The sequence below is a fragment of the Macaca thibetana genome, chromosome 16, assembly GCF_024542745.1.
Source record: "Macaca thibetana thibetana isolate TM-01 chromosome 16, ASM2454274v1, whole genome shotgun sequence".
Classification (NCBI taxonomy): Eukaryota; Metazoa; Chordata; class Mammalia; order Primates; family Cercopithecidae; genus Macaca; species Macaca thibetana.
This window is the reverse complement of record NC_065593.1, coordinates 24,440,347-24,461,954: the sequence shown is the minus strand read 5'-3', so window position 1 is coordinate 24,461,954 and position 21,608 is coordinate 24,440,347. Positions and strand designations below refer to the sequence as shown.

Below are 21,608 nucleotides of genomic sequence, written 5' to 3'. Positions count from 1 at the left end.
TGTCCTACTGCTCTCCCTCCTCTTGCCCCCAGCCCTCTGACAGGCCCCAGTATGTGATGTTCCCCTTCCTGTGTCCATGTGTTCTCATTGTTCAACTCCCACTTATGAGTGAGAACATGCAGTGTTTGGTTTTCTGTTCCTGTGTTAGTTTGCTGAGAATGATGGTTTCCAGCTTTATCTATGTCCCTGCAAAGGACATGAACTTATTCCTTTTTTTATGGCTGCATAGTATTCCATGGTGTATATGTGCCACATTTTCTTTATCCAGTCTATCATTGATGGGCATTCAGGTTGGTTCCAAGTCTTTGCTATTGTAAATATAGCTGCAGTAAACATACATGTGCATGTGGCATGTGTCTTTATAGTAGAATGATTTAGAATCTTTTGGGTATATACCCAATAATGGGATTCTCTGGCCTTTTTTTTTTTCTTTCTTTCTTTTTTGTGGAGACTGATTCTTGCTCTGTCGCCCAGGCTGGAGTGCAGTGGTGCAATCTCGGCTCACTGCAACCTCCGCCTCTTGGGTTCAAGCAATTCTCCTGCCTCAGCCTCCTGAGTAGCTGGAATTACAGGCGCACACCACCATGCCCGGCTAATTTTTTGTATTTTTAGTAGAGACAGGGTTTCACCGTGTTAGCCAGGACGGTCTCGATCTCCTGACCTCGTGATCCACCTGCCTGGCCCTCCGAAAGTGCTAGGATTACAGGCATGAGCCACTGCGCCTGGCCAATTCCCTGGCTTTTATAAAAGTTCATTGCTATATTCCAGGGCCTTGAATGGGACCTGCCACATAATAAGCTCTCAACAAATACCTGTCGAATGAAATCTATGATGTATTCTTGAAAAGTTTTCAAACCAAACTGAGTTTCAGAATCAACTAGAACATCTTTAAAAAATATTAACAGCTAGGCGTGGTGGCTCACGCCTGTAATCCTAGCACTTTGGGAGGCCAAGGTGGGTGGATTGCCTGAACTCAGGAGTTTGAGACCAGCCTGGGCAACACAGTGAAACCTTTTATCTACTAAAATACCAAAAATTAGCCAGGCATAGTGGCATGTGTCTGTAATCCCAGCTATGTGGGAGGCAGAGGCAGGAGAATTGCTAGAACCTGGGAGGTGAAGGTTGCAGTGAGCTGAGAACATGCCACTGCACTCCAGCCTGGGCAACAGAGCGGGACTCCGTCTCTTTAAAAAAAAAAAAAAAAAAAATTACCAAATTTGGGTCCTTAGAATAGGTTTTTTGGGTTTTTTTTTTTTTTTTTTTTTTTTTTTTTTTTTTTGAGACAGAGTTTCGCTCTTGTTGCCCAGGCTGGAGTGTAATGGCACGATCTTGCCTCTGTGCAACCTCTGCCTCCCGGGTTCAACTGATTCCCCTGCCTCAGCCTCCCAAGTAGCTGGGATTACAGGCATGTGCCGCCACGCTCGGCTAAATTTGTATTTTTAGTAGAGATGGGGTTTCACCATGTTGGTCAGAACTGGTCTTGAACTCCTGACCTCAGGCCGATCCACCCACCTCAGCCTCCCAAAGTGCTGGGTTACAGGTGTGAGCCACCCTGCCCGTCTAGAATAGGTTCTGACATCCACATTTCAAAACTCCAGTTAGATTATATGAGTACAGAAAGAACAGGTACCTTCCTCTGTTTTGCATGTATTACACCTTTGAGTTAAAATCTGTATCCAGTTGATTAAATTATAATCTGGTCTGTTGTGACAGGACCAACAGGAAAATAAGGGTCCTGCGAACTATGTGGAATTGACTGGCTGATGAGAATTCAGGAAGAGGAGCGTATATAGGACCTAAGAGAGGCTACTGTGCCTGAACAAGAGATTTCCCATGTCTTTTGTAGTCAGCTTACCCAGAAGGTAGATGTATGGGAGTATCCCATACAATACACCCAACTTCTCAGAAAAGGGAAGTTCAAGACAGAACACCAGATAGAACTTTGCAAGTAAATTGAAAGTTATTTTTCAAGTGGAAGAAGTTCCCCCTAGCATGAGGCCTGATTGAAGGCTGCAAACAAGAACAGATAAGGCCTTTCCTGTGGTTTTTATGACAAATGTGGGCTTTCTCACCTGCCAGAAGAGCTGCCCTACCCCCACCCCAGAATTACTTCGGTCCTTTATAAAAATTGAAAACACAGAGTAATATCATTTAAGAAAATTTTCAAAAAGAGAAAAAATAACCCACAATGTTAAGTTCCTTTCCTGCCAAGCCACCTTCGCGTTCTTCACATGCACCGGAGAAGAGGTTTTGTAGTATCTTCTATACTTTATTATCTTCCAGAGTGTGCTTGAGTCTTCAGCATCCCTATTACCATTTTCAGATCACATTCATTAAGCACTGTGTATATAGCGTTACACGGGGCACTGTGTAAAGCAGTGTGAATGGCAATTTCCCTTCATTGCCTTACATGCAAGAGCAAACAATATAGGCCCAGAAGTATTCATTTAATTAAACAGAAATAAAGTTAAACATATATCAAAGCAAGGCAGTAGAGCAGATGAATAACTGTATTATCTTTGCTTTTACATGAGTTTTCTGTGCATGATAAGCTTTTTTTTATTTGGAATTGGAAAATGAAGGGAGGATTGGGGCAATTTGCATCTCACCCAGATTTTTATACAGTATATTGTACCATATCTCATCTCCCACAGGGATGGGATATCTTGCATAGAGCTAAGTAGCGCTACTGACAGAGAACCTCAATCACTGAAGTGGAGACATATAGGCAGCTTAAGGTCTCCTTATTTGAGTAGTAGACATTGCCGATGGCAAAGCATTTTGGGAAGAGGGGTAGCTCATAAATGAGGAACTTAATCTAAGAAACTATTTGTTCTTCAGCCCTGTGGCTTCGGATTGTTGGTTTCTTCACAGTTCACTTTCTCTCAGGCTCCACCCCTCTCTCACTACAGAGAAGAACTTGTTGACAGCAGCTCTACTTTTTCCAGTCTTGCACAAAGGCAGATGTCTGAAAATTTAGCTTACGCAAAACATCTGTGTGCATGACTCTGTTCCCACGGTGTGTTTTCCTGTACTGCCCCTCCCCATTTTTTGGTCCTTTTTAAAAACTGAAAACACAGTATAATAATATAATTTAAGAAAATTTTCAAAAAGAAAAAAACACCCACAATATTACTATCCTTATTGATGCTGTTTTCATTCCTGCCGTGTTATCTTCCCATGCATTGCTTTTTGCCTAGTTTTGTCCTTTGTCTTAAGCAGAAGTTCAGATACTTTGTCATTTAGCCACTTCCCTGTTTTTTTCCTGGCATTATCTTTTGGTTTTTGGTCTTGAGTTACTGAAAGGGCATTGCTGCTTATCAGTACTCTGTCAATGAGTCCTTATTTTTATTTTCCTTTCTGACTTTTGAAACCCAAGTGCTCTAGTATTTAGAGTATGGCTGAGATCCAACTTTTTAAAAGTAAGACATATAATGCGTGTGAAGGATTTTTTAATATTTAGAAACTGCTGTTGTAAATTACACTGACTTTTTTTTTTTAATAGACATCCCATTCTGTCGCCCAGACTGGAGTGCGGTGGCGCGATCTTGGCTCACTACAACCTCCACCTCCCGGGTTCAAGCAGTTCTCTGCCTCAGCCTACCAAATAGCTGGGATTACGGGTGCCGGCCACCATGCCCAGCTAATTTTTGTATTTTTAGTAGAGATGGGGTTTCACCATCTTGGCCAGGCTGGTATTGAACTCCTGACCTCGTGATCCACCTGCCTCAGCCTCCCAAAATGCAGGGATTACAGGCGTGAGCCACCACACCCGGCCTTACATTGACTTTCAAGAAACATTACCCTGCCCACCCAAGGACAGCCTCATTTAGAAAAAAAAAGCGTGTCTATACTTTTCTGCCCTTTGTTGAGTTGCAAGCCTCATTTCTTCCAATACCTGACTAATCTTGTTAGTAACAGTGTTTCACTTGTAACTGGTTGTCTCCCTTTTCAGAGCTATTATGTCTTCTTAATGGTGAATAAGGACACATCCATGTCTCGTCATCATTTTCCCTTTCTTGTTTGACAAAAAGAACAAAATGGACCATGTTTCCTTGTTTTGGTAGAAAGTTCACAATTGAATATCTTCAGCCACCTTCCTTTCAGAAACCGTAATCCCCGATAATTAGACATTTCAAGGGTTGGACCTGTGGTGTCTAGGGTCCCCTGATGACTTAGGAAGTCTGCAGGACTTACATACAGCTGTGCTATCTGTCTTACAGTGTGAGAAAACAAAAGATCCTCAGAATTATAGCTTTCCTTCCAATCATTGCAGAGAAATTTTGCCTTTAGTAGTAAAACCGGTGGTTAAAAGTTTTTCCTTTTTCCCTGGTTTTCCTGGGTCCTGAGTTGCCATTGGGATAGGTTATAGGACCTAGCTCAACCAAGACCTGAAAGCAATCGGGGAACAAGTGTGGGATTGTACTGCAATGTCCGTTCCTATGCTGCAGCAAATATATAATGAATCTTAACTTCTTTCCTCCAGTACATTTAAAACACATATGAAAGTTAAATTTACTCTTGGATCATTTTGATTAGGATATTTTCCTCTTTTTCTAAACCCTAACTAAAATGTTTGGAATTACCGTTATTTCACATTGCACTCTAGAGTACTGCAAAATACTACCATGTGATCTCTTTGTTCCCAGCTCCCCGAGAGCTGTGGATCATTGTGTCTTCATAAATTTACTTTAAAATGTGCATTTAGTGAATTTGAACTGTTAAACACAGGAATGGACCATCAAGAAAGCTCAATAAATTAAATTTGCAAGAAACCAGTAGAGTGAATTTTCATCTGTAATAGTGGTACAATTCTGTAGTGATTCTGTAAGGGGAAAAAAACTAGGAAGCAGGGAACACTGAATGGGTGAAAAATTGTAAGGTAATTAAGGACAGTGACTTCTACTTGCTTTCTCTTTTCCCTTTTCTTTGACAGCTCCTTAAATTGTCATTTGGACTTTGCCATTTACTATTTTTTTTTTCTCTTCCTCCTCCTGTTCCTCCTCCTCCATCATCATTACTTTTTTTTTTTTTTTTTAAACAAAAGTTAACTGCTTTTGCAAGTGTCAGAACCTAAGCACTGGCAGCAGTGCCCCTCCTAGATTTTGTTTGTGCATTAGTGCATGGCCCAAGGGATCTGTAATATGCATTTAAACAGTTACGAAAAGAAGAATTTGTCCAGGGACTTTAAAAAGTCAGGCAGTCCAGCGATAGTAGAGAAAACCAGGCAGTAGATTTAAAAGAGAGTCAACATACTTTACCATGCCTTTCTCTGTTCCCTGTTGTTTGATATTTGGGAATTAGTAACTTTGAGGAACTTTTAAGGGGTCCTACTAGCAAAATATTTTTTATGTTTAGCCTAATAAGGCAGAAAACAGCTATAGAAGAGATGGTTTGGTAAGGAAAATTGAGAAACGTGTTTTGCAGATGGAGTTCAGTTTTTGTGACCAGTGAATTTTGAGAATTACTGGTAAGGTTGAAATAAAGTAGCACTGAACTGACTCAATTTTTTAAATAACAAAAAAACTCCTTGGTGTTCTAGTATTTGAGAATTCACTTTTAGAACCCTATTGGTGCATTGGTGGATATGCTAAAATGCGACTGTGGTGTCCTTGTTGTATAGAACAGGCAAAGAATTCAAAATGCTAGAGGGCCAGGGAGTGATGTTTTAAACAAAAACAACAAAACTTGAAAATAGGCCTATAGGCCAGGTGCAGTGGCTCATGCCTGTAATCCCAGCACTTTAGGAGGCCAAGGCAGGTGAATCACCTGCGGTCAGGAGTTCGAGACCACCCTGGCCAACATGGTGAAACCCCGTCTCTACTAAAAAGTTACAAAAATTAGGCATGGTGGCAGGTACCTGTAATCCCAGCTATTCAGGAGGCTGAGGCAGGAGAATCGCTTGAACCCAGGAGGCAGAGGTTGCAGTGAGCAGAGGCTGTGCCATTGCACTCCAGCCTGGGCAACAAGGGCAAAACTCTGTCTCAAAAAAAAAGAAAAGAAAAGAAGCCTACATTTTGACCCCTGCTCTGTAATTTACTAATTGTGTAATTGGTAAGTTTAAGCAAGTTACTCTCAAAACCTTTGTTTTCTCATCTGTGAAATGGGAAGAACTTCTGTTCATCGAGTTGTTGTGAGATGGTGGCTGTAAAGTACTAGGCATCATGCCTAACACAAGTTGGGCACTCAATAAATGATAGTTACAAAGTCCTCTTTTTTTTTTTTTTTTTTTAGAGACAGAGTCTTGCTCTTGCTCTGTCTGTTAGGCTGGAGTGGCACGATCATGGCTCACTGCAATCTCTACCTCTCGGGTTCAAGTTATTCTCCTGCCTCAGCCTCCTGAGTAGCTGGGATTACAAACGTGAGCCACCACACCGGGCCCAAACTCCTCTTTAACTTTATTTCACAGTGCTCAAAGCCAACACCTAACCATAACCATGACCATCACACAACTCCCAAAGAGAATATTTTGATGGACGTGCCATTGTAACAGATTCTGAGTTTTTACAAATGAACGTTTGTGAAATAATGGTAAAGTTCTTGCCATTATAAACAACAGCTATCCAGTAGGCAGCTGATTTTATAGTTCTGGGGCTCTGATGTTAGAGCTTATCTTTTAGAGAGCCAGTTAGAGAGTTGTGGCAGCTAGCCTCCAGGGTGGTCCATAGTGGTTGTTGCCTCCCAGTATTGATATCCTTGTATAGTCCCCTCCTACACTAAATAGGGCTGACCTATATTACCAATAAGATGTTGCAGAAATTATGATGTGTGTTCTCCAAAATTAAGTCACAAAGCATTGTTCTGCTACGTTGTTCTCCCTGGGATCACTCATTCTGGGGAAAGTCAGCTGCCACGTGGTAAGGACACTCAGGCAGCCCAGAGGAGAAATTTACATGGCAAAGAACTGAGGTCTCCTATCAGCAGCCATGTAAATGAGCCATCTTGGAAACAGATCCTCCAATCCCAGTCTAGGCTTCAGATGACTGCAGCCTCTTCTTTTTTTTTGAGATGGAATCTCACTCTCTCACCCAGGCTGGAGTGCAGTGGTGCGATCTCGACTTACTGCAAGCTCCGCCTCCCGGGTTCACACCATTCTCCTGCCTCAGCCTCCCGAGTAGCTGGGACTACAGGTGCCTGCCACCACACCTAGCTAATGTTTTGTATTTTTAGTAGAGACGGGGTTTCACCCTGTTAGCCAGGACGGGACTGCCTCCTCTTAAGAGACCTTAAGCCAGAACCACCCAGCTAAGCTGTTCCTGAATTCCTGATTCTCAAAAACTGTGTGACATAATAAATGTTTTTTATTGTTTTAGGCTTTTAAGTTTTAGGATAATTTGCTATGCATTAATAGATAACTAATCAGGAGTCATCAACATATAGGATGGTGATAGCCATAAGTTTGGCTAAAGACATTCAGAAGAGTGTATGTAGAAGAAGGAGAGGAGTGGTCTTCCACGAAATCATAGAAGACATCATATTTTAGAAGTTGGCAAAAGAATAGGAGCCCACAAATGAGAATGTGAAGGAATAGTCAGAAACATAGAAGGAATAATAAGAAAGTTTCAAGAAGATGGATGGTTGTTAACAATATCAAATGGTCAGACATTTGATAAGGACTGAGAAAATGTTCATTGGATTTTACAAGCAAAAGAAAATCCCAATTACAATGTATTGGAAAGTGAGTTACAAATGAGGAAGTAGAAACACTGAAACCCTACACCACTTGCCCTTCTCTACCTCTTTGGTCTCATTTTCTACCACTCATTGTTGGCTCACTACATTTCAGTGCCCCTGACCTCCTTGCTGATTCCCAAGCTAACCAGTCACTCTTCTGCCTCAGGGCCTTTACATCTGTTGCTCCCACTACCTTTTTTTAAGATAGCAAGCTATGTTGCCCAGGCTGGTTTTAAACTCGTGGCTCAAGTGATCCTTCCACCTCATCCTCCAGAGTAGTTGGGATTACAGGTGCACGCCACCACGCCCAGCTCCCCCAACTGCCTTTAATGTTCTTTTTCCAAACAGCTACATGGCTCCCTCCCCTAATTCCTACAGATCTCTGTTTAAATGTCAGCTTAGTGAAGAGATTTTCCCTGCCATATCTTATAACACAAGTAAGTATACACAGCAGCACTCCCTGTTACTCTTTCTCGCTTCATTTTTCTCCATAGCACTTACCAACATCTCATGTCTAAAATGGCAGCCACTGCTTATCTCTGGCCAGTTGTTGCTAGATGGACATGTGTGTTCACATTTCATGATTGTTCAAAAGAAGCTGGATTTTTAAGTATAATTAATTGTCAGTGGGCTGAGCTCAGTGGCTCACACCTATAATCTCAGCACTTTGGGAGGCCAAGGCAGGAGGATTGCTTGAGTCCAGAAGTTCTATACCAGCTTGGGCAACATAGCGAGACCTCATCTCTACAAAATATTAAAAAATTAGCCAGGCATGGTAGCACACACCTGGAGTCCCAGCTACTCAGGATGCTGAAGTGGCAGGACTGCGTGAGCCTATGAGGTTGAGGCTGCAGTGAGCCATGAACACACCACTGCCCTCCAGCCTAGGTGAACAGAGTGAGACCCTGCTTCAAAAAAAAACTGTCAATAAATTTATGTTTCAAAGCACTTTGAAGGTCAAACAGACTCTCTGTTTTAAGGGCAGTGGATAGGGTAGGGTTACTGACAAAGGATATGGAACTGGAATGGTCAGAGAGATACCAGAGGGACTTAATGTCTTAGAAACTAAGGGGAACAGGGGCAGGGTAGTCAAAAAGGAGAAAGTGATTTGCCGGTACACATTAGGTATTAAATGAAGAGCAGAAATTGATGCTAAGCTAAAGACTGGGGGTCTTTGTCCTTAGGATCTATCACTGGGGAAATCATTGGCAAACTCAGAGTGGGGGAGGAGTTTCAGAGGAGTGGTGAGACAGAAGCAAGATGCCAGTAGGTAGAAAAATTGACTGGCAAGGGAAGAAAATGGGGACAGCAAGTATAGACTTCCTTCTTAATAAAAAGAACTTAGACTTTCAGCCGGAACTGCCATCTTCCAGTAATTCACCAAAATGACGAACACAAAGGGAAAGAGGAGAGGCACCTGATATATGTTCTCTAGGCCTTTTGGAAAACATGGAGTTGTTCCTTTGGCCATGTATATGCGAATCTATTAGAAAGGTGATAATGTAGACATCAAGGGAATGGGTGATGTCCAAAAAGGAATGCCCCACAAGTGTTACCATGGCTAAACTGGAGAGTCTACAGTGTGACCTGGCATGCTGTTGGCATTGTTGTAAACAAACAAGTTAAGGGCAAGATTCTTGCCAAGAGAATTAATGTGTGTATTGAGCACATAAAGCACTCTAAGAGCCAAGATAGCTTCCTGAAACACGTGAAGGAAAATGATCAGAAAAAGAAAGAAGCCAAAGAGAAAGGTACCTTGGTTCAACTGAAGCCTGCTCCACCCAGAGAAGCACACTTTGTGAGAACCAATGGGAAGGAGCCTGAGCTGCTGGAACCTACTCCCTGTGAATTCATGGCATAATAGGTGTTGTAAATAAAAGACCTCTGGACTGTAATTTATAAATAAATAAATAAGAACTTAGAACACAGGATCAAGTTAAGGTTTGGGGGCATGGAGGTTGTTTTCTTTTAAGAGTATGAGAGACCAGACTTGAGCATGTTTCCAAGCTGAGGAGAAGTAGTCACTAGAGAGAGAAAACTAGGAGTTGAGGGAATGGGACCAAAGACATAGGTGACAGCTGAATGCATCATTCTCTCAGATTGAAGGAGATAAGTCTGCAGGTGAGAGAAAGTAATTGAGAGAAATCACACTAGCTAGCCTCCATTTTCTTGGTAGTGTAGAAGGTCAAGTTAACTGTGGAAAGTTGAAGGAAATAGGAGTTGCAATGGGACTTTGGGAGAGTAGAGAGGGTTTGAAATAACAGTGGAAAAGAATAGGAGAGGGAGCTGTCCAGAGGTGTTAAGTGCCCCGCTGAGTCAAGTCAGTGTGGTTGCTGTCATCTCTGATATCCTTGCACTGAGACCGTGAATGTGCTGTGGCATCCAGAGGCATGGTTTCTTACCTCCTTAAGTGTTCAGCTGCTTTTCTTTCATTGATTCCAATGTAGAATTACTATAATTACTAAACATTTATTTAGTGTCAGGTAATGGCTAAACAACAGAGAGTTACTGCTCAGACAGATAATAATAATAAATAACACATCAAATAGCCATATCATTTTAAGCTGTAGTATTATGAAGGGAAATCAGGAGCAAAGAGAATAGACTATAGGGAAACCAGTTGAGAAATAGGACATGGAGGCCAAGCGTGGTGGCTCACTCCTGTAATCGCAGCACTTTGGGAGGCCGAGGCGGGCAGATCACGAGGTCAGGAGATTGAGACCATCCCGGCTAACACAGTGAAACCCCGTCTCTACTAAAAATACAAAAAATTATCCGGGCCTGGTGGCAGGTGCCTGTAGTCCCAGCTACTTGGGAGGCTGAGGCAGGAGATGATGTGAACCTGGAAGGCGGAGGTTGCAGTGAGCTGACATCACGCCACTGCACTCCAGCCTGGGTAACAGAGCGAGACTCTGTCTCAAAAAAAAAAAAAAAAAAAGAAAGAAAGAAATAGGACATGTGGACCAGACGCGGTGGCTCATGCCTGTAATCCCAGCACTTTGGGAGGCCGAGGCAGGTGGATCACGAGGTCAGGAGATTGAGACCATCCTGGCCAACATGGTGAAACCCCGTCTCTGCTAAAAATACAAAAAGTTAGCCGGGTGTGGTGGTGGGTGCCTGTAGTCCCAGCTGCTTGGGAGGCTGAGGCAGGAGAATGGCGTGAACCCAAGAGGCGGAGCTTGCAGTGAGCCGAGATCACACCACTGCACTCCAGCCTGGGTGATAGAGCGAGACTCCGTCTCAAAAAAAAAAAAAAGAAAGAAATAGGACATGGGACTAGGTTGGTTAGGGAAGAAAAAGCCAAAAGGAGGTTGATAGCCTAAAAAAAAACTGAGGAGTCACTAGGCGTGGTGGCTCACGTCTGTAATCCCAGCACTTTGGGAGGCCGAGGCTGGTTGATTACCTGAGGTCAGGAGTTCAAGACCAACCTGGGCAACATGGCAAAACCCCATCTCTACTAAAAATACAAAAATTAGCTGGGTGCAGTGGCACGTTCCTGTAATCCCAGCTACTCTGGAGGCTGAGGCAGGGGAATTGCTTGAGCCCAGGAGGCAAAGGTTGCAGTGAGCCGAGATTGCACCGTTACTGGGCAACGGAGCGACACTCTGTCTCAAAAAACAAAAAAAAAAAAAGGAAAAATTGAGGAATCAGGGGTCTAGGAGTCTCCCTCAGCTTGAAGAGGGAGTGAACACTTGGGAATTACAAGGAGAGGGAGTTGTAATCAGAAAGTGAGAGTTTAATTTCTGAAATTAAGTCCATCAAGAACTCGTGACTTCCAGAGGGACCCTGTGAATTAGAAGTCTAAAAGGAGTGAAGGTCTTTAAAGACCAAGAGGATGGGAAATTTTGAGACAAAGTTGTTGGATGTTCATCTGTATGAACACTGAAATATCTTAAGATTATAGTAGGAATTGGGGAAATAAGATTGGACAAGATAAGGGGTAAAAAAAAAAAAAGAGTGACAAGGATATCAGAAGGTAACAGCAACAAAGAACAAAAGATGACCTTAGCCTCAAAGACACATTGCCAAGAATGGTCTGAAAACAGGGTTTGACACTTAGGCCAAATGCTTGAAAGCCTAATTTGCGTTTCTTCTGCAGGTGTGTTTTTAAATACCTGGGAAGGCATTTGTTGAATCATGCAAATGAAATTATTTTTCAAATGCTGAACAGTTTTTCTGAGTCAATCTCCTTTTATTTTGTTTATTTTGTTTGTAAGCAAAACAAAACAAAAAGACATGTTGGTCATGTCTCTTAGAAACCAAGACATCCAGCATTTTAAATACTGAGAAAGAACTTTTCAGGTCATTTACTTTTGGGTCCAGACAGCTTTTAAATTTTTCCGTTTTGAAATGGTATTTAAATCTAGAGTTTAGGGCTGCAGGACCAAGAAGCTTTGTGGATTCAGTCTGTAAGGGAAATGGGTTCCTTTGAGCTGAGGCAGTTTCTCCTCTCTTTGGAGGAGGACCTTCTCAAAAACAAAACTCTCCACCGCTGTCAGTCACCAGGAGAACTAGGGTCGGTTGTGTGTTGGGAAGTTGCTTGAGACCAGTTCCTTTCCTGGGCACCTAGGTTTTTGTTTTCTGTTTTTGTTTGGGGGTGAGGGAGGTGGTGGTTATTTTTGGATGGCTACTGGAGGCAAGACTGAGGCCGAACCTTGCTAAGGTGGCCGCACAAAGAGGAAGACAAGAAGACAGCAGTGGTGTCGTGATAAAGTCTGGTCTTTTGGGTCTTAGCTCAAACTCAGAAGTGTTTTGTAGCAAGGCTGCCTGGTGTAAATCCAAGAATGGTGGCTACCTGGAGGAATGGGATAGGGTGTGTTCTTTTCAAAGGTATTCAAAAGTCAAAATTATTTTAGATCTGTGCTTGGTCTCACAAGACATATGGTGAATTAGGCCCAACTACTTCCATTTAGAGCCCTGCCTTACACTCCTAAAGGCCCTCGAGCTCTGATCTTCCATGATTTGGTAGTACTTTAAAACTCAAACCAAAAGCTAAAAGAAAAAAAAAAAAAGAAAGAAAGAAAGAGAAAGAAAAGTAGAACAAGCATCATACCAAGCTTTGCAGTGGAATCCTGCCTTTATTCTCTTCAGATGAACTGACCAGTGGTGGTATTGTTTTTTGGTTGTTGGTTGGTTGGTTGGTTGTTTGTTTGAGATGGCGTCTCACTCTGTCGCCCAGGCTGGAGTGCAATGGCGCAATCTTGGCTCACTGCAGCCTCCGCCTCCCGGGTTCAAGTGATTCTCCTGCCTCAGCCTCCTGAGTAGCTGGGATTACAGGCGCATGCCACCACACCCAGCTAATTTTTTCTATTTTTAGTAGAGACGGGGTTTCGCTGTTTTAGCCAGGATGGTCTCAAACTCCTGATGTTGTAATCCACCTGCCTCAGCCTCCCAGAGTGCTGGGATTACGGGTGTGAGCCACCACGCCCAGCCTTGACCAGCAGTGTTTTTAACTGCTAGTTGTTTAAGCTATTATTTAGCAATATGTCCTGTTGTAATGACATCTAACAGAATAAAGGACTAAAGTGCTGCCCAGAGTGTCAGATGACATGGGGGCTTAAGCCTGGCCCTACTGCTAACTAGCTATGTGATTTTAGGGTAAATCAGTAAATTCTCTGGGCTTCAGTTGATATGTTAGATTCTCTGTCACAAGCTCAGAAATGTTTTGTTTTGTTTTGTTTTTGAGACAGTCTTACTCTGTCGCCCAGGCTGGAGTGCAGTGATGTGATCTCGGCTCACTGCAAACTCCGCCTCCCGGATTCAAGCGATTCTCCTGCCTCAGCCTCCCGAGTAGCTGGGATTACAGGCACATGCCACCACGCCTGGCTATTTTTTGTATTTTTAGTAGAGATGGGGGTTTCACCATGTTGGCCAGATGGGTCTCGAACTCCTGACCTCAAATGATCCGCCCACCTCGGCCTCCTAAAGTACTGAGATTACAGGCGTGGGCCACCGTGCCCAGCCAGAAATGAATTTTAACTATCATAAGTAAAATATTTGTCAGAAAGATGTCAGGCATCCTAATGGAAGACTAGAGGACCAAACTTAGAGAACAGATGTATGAAAGGAAAATAAATCTCAGAATCATCACCAAATCATCACCAAGCCAAAGGGAAAAGTCAAGCTGGGAAGTGCTTAGGGCAAACCTGCCCCTCATTTATTCCTAAAAAGATAGCTACTAAGATTTTTAAAAGCTACATACCTCCCTCACTAGGAATTGTGGACAAAGGACAGACAGAACTCAAAGTCATCCCTCCTCTGCTCAATGAGATAAATGCAAACCTGATTGCCTTCTTTGGAAAGGCTAATCAGAAACCCAGAAGAATGCAACCATTTGTCTTGTATCTTCCTATTACCTGGAAGTCCTCTCCCCACTTCAAATTATCTCGCCTTTCTTGACAGAACCAGTGTACATTTTACATATATCGATTGATGTCTCGTGTCTCCCTAAAATGTATAAAACCAAGCTGTGCCCCGACCACACTGGGCACATGTTGTCAGGACCTCCTGAGGCTGTGTCACGGGCATACATTCTTAACTTTGGCAAAATAAACTTCCTAAACTGACTGAGACCTGTCTCAGATATTTGGGGTTCAAAGGAAAGAGCTAGGGTCATTCAGGGAAGACCAGGGAGCAGGAGCAGACTGTCCCATACCTCGACACTCCCCATGTATCCAAAGCAATAGGAATAATGGGGTATGGTCCCAGGGGAAAGTTTCCAGGGGAGATTCAGATTCCAAGGGGAGAATTTCCAGCTGGCCAGATGTAAGCCACATTCCAGCTTCCTACAAAACCCCTTGCAGTTCCAGAGTTGGAAGCCACCAAAAACACATTTGAATGGATTCCCCAAAAGGAGAGTAGGGTGATATTGAAAAAGATAAATCTATTGCTGAACAGCCAAAAACAACAAATGTCAAAGCAGATGTTCCCCATCTGTAAAAACTAGAAGGTTAATTGTATGACCAGTGGTAAAATTATTGATCCTAAATTATGTCTCTGTCAGACATTTCTAAGATGCACATGGTTAAAGCAAAAATGGAATTAGAAGATCTTATCAGTAAATGAACATTCAAAATGAGCAGAACAAGTAATTTGGGTTTTTTGTTTTGTTTTTGCCTTCGATTTATGATCTGTAGTGAAATGACCAGGGAGTTTTGTCCAGATTGGAATTTGTCTCTCAGTCTTAAACAAAAAGATCCTTTTTCTCCCCTTCAGTTTTAGGAAAGGGGAAAAACAGCTGCATCCTAGTGTAGTTGTGCTGGGCATTGTGCAACAGAGTTTAAGTGGAAGATTAGCTGGAACTAAGTCTGATGGTTATTGTTACTGAGTAAGAACCAGAGTCCTAAGCTCTTCTCTGCTTTGGCCAGTAATTGGTCTACTCACGTGGCCCAGTCTCTGCTTGTCTGGTGATAAGGATAGAAATAATCCTGACACTTGCATTCAGAGGCATGTGTCTGGGAAATCAATGCCCTCAGAGAGAGGATTCCAGGTATGGCTGGGCATTCTAATATTCAGTGTTTGGTCATGCTGCGGGGGTAGGGGAGGAATGTCTACTTACAGAGAACAGTACGATATTTGGGTTTGGATTTTCTCCTGTTATATTCTGAATTCCTTTAGGATTACAGAATCACATTTTCTTCACTACCTGGAGGTGTCCTTTTGACTTTTGCAGCCAGGTTGCATACATCAAGGAATAATTACTTTTTCCTTCCTGTTTTAGGAGTTTGGCCAGATTTTTTCATTAGGCATTAGTATTGATAGCTGTGTAGTTCCTTGAACTCTGGTCTGATATTTGAAACTTTTTATTATGAAATTCCCTGTCTGTGGTGTGGTCACACCAAGTGAGAACATGAATTCCTTTCCACCTAGTGGGGTTGACAGAAGCTGTCCTAGCACCTTGAATCTGAAAATTAACTAAGCAGAGAAAGCTTATCAGGAGGGGAAAAATATTGGGAGAGTGGAATGTATTTGAAAGTTTTTGCTAGATGAGTATTCTTCAAGACGAAAGTATGAGTTCAGATTATGTGTGGTACTTGAAATTAACGTAAATACCAACCACTCACCTTGTGCAATAATATTGCATGCAGCCAATATTACACAATAATATGCCTGCTGATTTTGGCTTCAAGCAGAATTTTCAAACCAACTCCAGAGTTTGGCATTACAAACATTATAAACATGAAAATCTGTTTCCTTCATTTTAGTATAACATCTACTTTCTGCCACTTGATTTCTCATAGTAAATGAGCCATTTCTTGTATGTGTGCATGTAGAACAGTGGAATTTCTATCCAACTGACGTTCAGCAATTAGGCCAGGTATGTTGTTGCTTTATTTTGCTTTCTTGACCTTCCTGCTGGTCATGGATGATCACCCTGGCCACATTCCTCAAAGATTATTTCAACCTCAGAACAGTTAAGTATTTTCTTCCCTTAGTTGACCTTTTCCTCCACACTTTTTAAGAAGAAACTACCAGTTAACAAATGTTGTACTTTAGGAAGTGATTTTGATCAGAAGGGATTGTCACAGAGCACTTTCCCAAATATTTTTAAGGCCGAGTACTCTTTCCTCAATATTTTGAGACTGAGATGCCACCGTCATTCCCAGCAGATATTACAACTTGCTCTACTGTCTGGATTCATCTCTCAGACATGTTCTTTATCCCCCTCAGTATGGTCTTTCTGTTTATGGCCTTGTTGGGAAAGTGCTGGGGAAAATGAGAAGAGTTGGAATCCAAATGGATTTCAGTAGTTTTCTCTCACTCCTGTACTCTACCTTTTTTTTTTTCTTTTTTTTGAAATGGAGTTTCACTCTGTTGCCCAGGCTGGAGTGCAGTGGCATGATCTCAGCTCACTGCAAACTTCACCTCCAGAGTTCAAGCAATTCTCTTGCCGCAGCCTCCCAGGTAGCTGGGATTATAAGCGTGTGCCACCACACCTGGCTAATTTTTATATTTTTAGTAGAGACGGAGTTTCACCATGATGGCCAGGCCGGTCTCGAACTCCTGGCCTCAAATGATCCACCCTCCTTGGCCTCCCAAAGTGCTGGTATTACAGGTGTGAGCCAACACACCTGGCTGATTTTTGTATTTTTAGTAGAGATGGGGTTTCACCATGATGGCCAGGCTGGTCCTGAACTCCTGGCCTCAAGTGATCCACCCTCCTTGGCCTCCCAAAGGGCTGGGATTACAGGCATGAACCACCACACTCAGCCCCTGTACTCTACTTTTAAATTCCATTCTGTTGAAAAGGTGTATACGGAAGACATTGTATTTCGTCTACCATAAACTATATCATAAAGCGAAAACAACATGGTAGAGAATGATTCGGAACATAAGCTTTCAAGTCAAATCTTGGTTTGAATCCTTGCTCTGAGGCTTGCTAGGCTTACTAGCTGTATGATCTTAAGCAAGTAATTTATGATCTCTGAGCCCTCAGTCTTTTACTAGTACCTACTTCATAGAATTGTTAGGAAGGTTAAATAAAGTAGTGTAAAATGCACCCAGCATACAGTAGATATATAGTTGAGTTAGCTATTATTAGCTCATTATATATACATACACACACATATTTACATATATATACACACATATATATACATATATATATATATATTTCTTAACCAGGGCTGACTTTCCCCTTGTTGAGCAAGCAGTCTATGGCAAAGAGAAGCATAGATGTTTTTAAGTTATAAAGACTCTGGAGGACTTCACTGTCACGAGTGCTCTATTAGAAAGGTGATCCTGTCATATTTGTATCAAGCAGCTAATTATTCTCTTTAGATCAAGAAAATAGTATTCTCTTTATCTCATTTATTCCTTACTGTAGGAGTTCTTAAGTCCTTTGGGGTTATATTTAACTTAGGCATCTGTAATCACATACAAATGACTTCATAGAGTTTACTGCTGTTCTGTTTCTGTGCTAGACTCTACAGAACTAGTCAATTCAGAAACATGAAAAAGTTTTCACCTGCCTTTTTAAAGAACAGATTTTTTTTTTTGAAACGGAGTTCCACTCCGTCGTCCAGACTGGAGTGCAGTGGTATAGTCTCAGCTCACTGCAACCTCCGCCTTCCAGGTACCAGCAATTCTCTTGCCTCAGCCTCCCTAGCAGCTGGGATTACAGGCGCCCGCCACCACGCCCAGCTAATTTTTTTGTGTTTTTAGTAGAGATGGGATTTTGCCATGTTGGCCAGGCTGGTCTCCAACTCCTGACCTCAGGTGATCCACCTACCTTGGCCTCCCAAAGTGCTGGGATTACAGGCGTGAGCCACTGCACCCAGCAAGAACAGACTTTTAATTAGACAACTGACAACTCCATGTCAATTGAATTTTTAAGCAACTATTTCAGAAAGACATATTTACATAATCTTTTATTATTCTGGCAAGATATACCAACCTTTTACCTTACACAAAAGTATATGCAATTAAATTTACATATAATTTTCTTCAGATGCAAATAAAGCATTTAAATTTCAAGTGGAATTTTATCTCCCTAAACTCTGGTGGTGGTTATAAATTTTGTTTTATCACTTCCATGCTATGAATTTTTTTCCGTTATGATAAGAGATTTTTGTAATCAGCCACACACTTATTTCTGGTCCCCTTGTGACCAACAGAATGTCACTTTTTTGATAACTGAGGGGTCATAACCTGGGGCCACAGAATAAAGAGGATTGATTATACCATCCAGATTGTCTGCCACAAGTCTCTGGGAGCCTATATCGCACCTATTATAATAGTATTAAATAGTAGTCTCGGGCCGGGCGCTGTGGATCACACCTGTAATCCCAGCATTTTGGGAGGCCAATTTAAGGCCAATTTTGGGCGGATCATTTAAGGTCAGGAGTTCCAGACAAGCCTGGGCAACATGGTGAAACCCCATCTCTACTAAAAATACAAAAATTAGCCAGGTATGGTGACATATGCCTGTAGTCCCAGCTGCTTGAGAGGCTGAGGCATGATAATCGTTTGAGCCCGGGAGGCAGAGGTTGCAGTGAGCCAAGATCTCACCATTGCACTCCAGCCTGGGCGACAGAGCAAGACTCTATCTCAAAAAAAAAAAAAAAAAAAACAGTAGTCTATTGGCCTACCTTGTGCATTTTGTTCCATCAGAAAAATTTATTGACATTTGTGTTTCAAATAGGAAAGCCTCTTATGTGTGAATTTGTGATATTTATACTATATGTGAGTTTGGTTCCTGACCTTTCTTTTATAATCAGGAGTTTTCAGAGTCCAGGTGGCTTTGAACTAACCAATGGCCTTTGTTTAGCTCCTTAACCCTTACTTTGAGAAAGCCCTACATACATTTTAAATAACACATTTAGATATGCTTTAAAGCAAGAATGTACTTAGATATGCTTTAAAGCATAAGCAACAAATATATCTATAAAAAAAACAGTATTACTGAACTCCAAAAACCAGGAAGTTCTTAAAATAGTGTTTGTCAAAGAGAAACTGCCTATCTTACAAAAGGAATGACTGAAGTATGTTCAATTGTTTTAAACTGTTCAACAAATACACACACTTCTTTTGTAGATGTAGCGAACTCCTTTGTTTACTGGAACCTACAGTGTCCAAAGCTGTTACTTTGCCTGGTGAATAGGTAGAGTATTTAACCTTTATTTTAAAAATATTTTCATTTGGTAAAGCAACAGTTGCTGTGTTGACAAAAGTGTGAATTTCATTTCCTGTCTGTGGTGTAGCCCACTCATCCTGTCACTCAGACATTTTGTTTTAGGTTGTTCCCGTAATGTGAGTGGAACAGAGTGACCCACAGTAGGGTGGCATGTGAACATCACGGACGTAACAACAGACAAGGCTTGTGCAACAGACCACAAGAGAGCAATGCTTTATTTAAAGATGAAAACAAAACAAAATCAAGACACCCCCACACCCAGCCAGCATGCAAATTTTTAAAGTGACATTTGTTTATTCTTTTGTTTTTAGAAGACATGTTTCAGTCTATTTGGCAGGTTACCTCAAAGGTTTTATTAGCTTCATGGACTTTATTAAAGGATAAAATTGAATCAGTGTCTGATAACGTTATAGAGGTGATTTAATTTCATTTGCTAATCTATCATCAAACATTTTAAAGTCCATTAATCTGCCACATATATTGAGTTCTATAATGATTATTTTTACATGTGAGACTTGTCCTAAATTACAGTTTCTGCTACAGTGACAGGACAGATATACAGTGTGGAAAAAACCTGGGATAAATTCATTCATCCATCACCTATTGTTCAAGCAGCTAATATGTGCCTTACACTGTTTCCAGTGCTGCAGCTACAGTGATGCGCAAAATTAAGTCCTTGCTCTCATGGAGCTTATATTCTACTATAGGAAGGTAACCACAAGTATGCACGTGAATAAATATAATTTTAGTTTATGATAAATATTCTGAAGGAAACAAAACAGAACAACAGGATAAAGTATGATTGGAATTGGGGGAAGGAGCAGTGATATTGGAGCTGAGACTTACATAGTAACAGGCCACAAGAAAAGTATTCCAAGTAGAGAACAGAGAGCACAAAGGCCCTGAAACATCGAAGAAACAGAAAGAAGAATCACAGATCATGGTAAACAAAAGGGGAGATGATGTAAGATCAAGGGAGTAGTCCTGTAGTATGTTACAGGGCCTTGAAGACCAAGCTAAAGACTGGCTTTTTTATTTATAAGTACAAAAGGAAGCCTTTGGAGGGTTTTAAGCAGGGAAGTGACACTGTATGATCTATATGATTTTTAAGTCACTCTGGTTGCTGTTTGATGAGTAGCTGATGGAGGGCAGAAGTGGTTGCAGATAGACCTGTTAAGAAGTTTTTTTGTTTTTTGTTTTTTGTTTTCATACAGTGCCTGGGGTTTGTTTCACTTCAGGGGCAAGGTAAATGGGTGAGGATGTAGAAGAAACAAAATTTGCCACAAATTAAAGCTTGAATGTGATGGGAACACGGGGCCTTATTATAGTATTCCCTCTACTTTTGTGTATGTTTGACATTTTCTGTAGTAAAAGGCTTTTTTAAGAAAAACTTTTTAAATAGTGGTCCAAGTAAGGAATGATGGTGCCATGGACCAGTGTGATAGTGGTGATAGGAATAAGTGGGCAGGTTCAAGATATATTTGAAAGTAAAGCTGGCCGGGTGCGGTGGCTCACGCCTGTAATCCCAGCACTTTGAGAGGCCGAGACAGGTGGATCACGAGGTCAGGAGATTGAGACCATCCTGGCTAACACGGTGAAACCTCGTCTCTACTAAAAATACAAAAAAATTAGCCGGGTGTGGTGGCGGGCGCCTATAGTCCCAGATACTCGGGAGGCTGAGGCAGGAGAATGGCATGAACCCAGGAGGCGGAACTTGCAGTGAGCCAAGATCGCACCACTGCACTCTAGCCTGGGTGACTGAGTGAGACTCCGTCTCAAAAAAAAAAAAAAAAAAAGTAAAGCTCACAGGACTTGCTAATGGATTAGATATATATTATAGGAAGGAAAGACACTAAGGATGACTATTAGGTGTTTTGCCTAAACAACTGGGAGAATGAGGCTGCAGAACGAGGCCAGAGATTGACTTGAGGGTAGGGGAACTCAAGAATTTAGTTTTGGCAATGTGAATTTAACATGCCAATTAAGATTTCCAAGTGGAAATATTGAGTAGACAATGTCATTTACAATCCGCTAGCTAACCTTCAATAGCAGTGCTATACTCAAAAGCAATTTAGAATCCTCTATTAAGTATTTCTAAACTTGGCCTTCGTGAGTTAAGTTCTATCCTTTCAGATTCTGTGAGAAACTTGATGGATAACTTGAAAGGCTTATTTAGTTTATTGATATGAAATAACTTAGATTTATTTTCTGGTTATATATGGGTATCCACTAGTTTTTTTTGCTTTTTTTTTTTTTTTTTTTTTTTTTTAAGAGACAGAGTCTTGCTCTGTCACCCCAG

At 41.6% G+C, this 21,608-nt stretch overlaps 2 protein-coding genes across 8 annotated transcripts in view; one reads left to right on the top strand and one right to left on the bottom strand.

The window, feature by feature from the left end:
• SSH2 (slingshot protein phosphatase 2) overlaps nt 1-21,608 on the top strand; it is a 306,380-nt gene that overhangs the window by 203,551 nt on the left and 81,221 nt on the right. The window contains exon 1 of one of the 7 annotated variants that reach the window (XM_050763299.1): nt 1,288-15,163. The exons of the other annotated variants lie outside the window; for them this stretch is intronic. Within the exon in view, the coding sequence (XP_050619256.1) occupies nt 15,123-15,163 (41 nt within the window). The 5' untranslated portion in view covers nt 1,288-15,122. Of the gene's footprint in view, nt 1-1,287; nt 15,164-21,608 lie in introns of those variants that run through there. 7 annotated transcript variants of the gene reach the window in all.
• NSRP1 (nuclear speckle splicing regulatory protein 1) overlaps nt 1-21,608 on the bottom strand; it is a 554,990-nt gene that overhangs the window by 464,706 nt on the left and 68,676 nt on the right. The gene's annotated exons all lie outside the window — the stretch shown is intronic.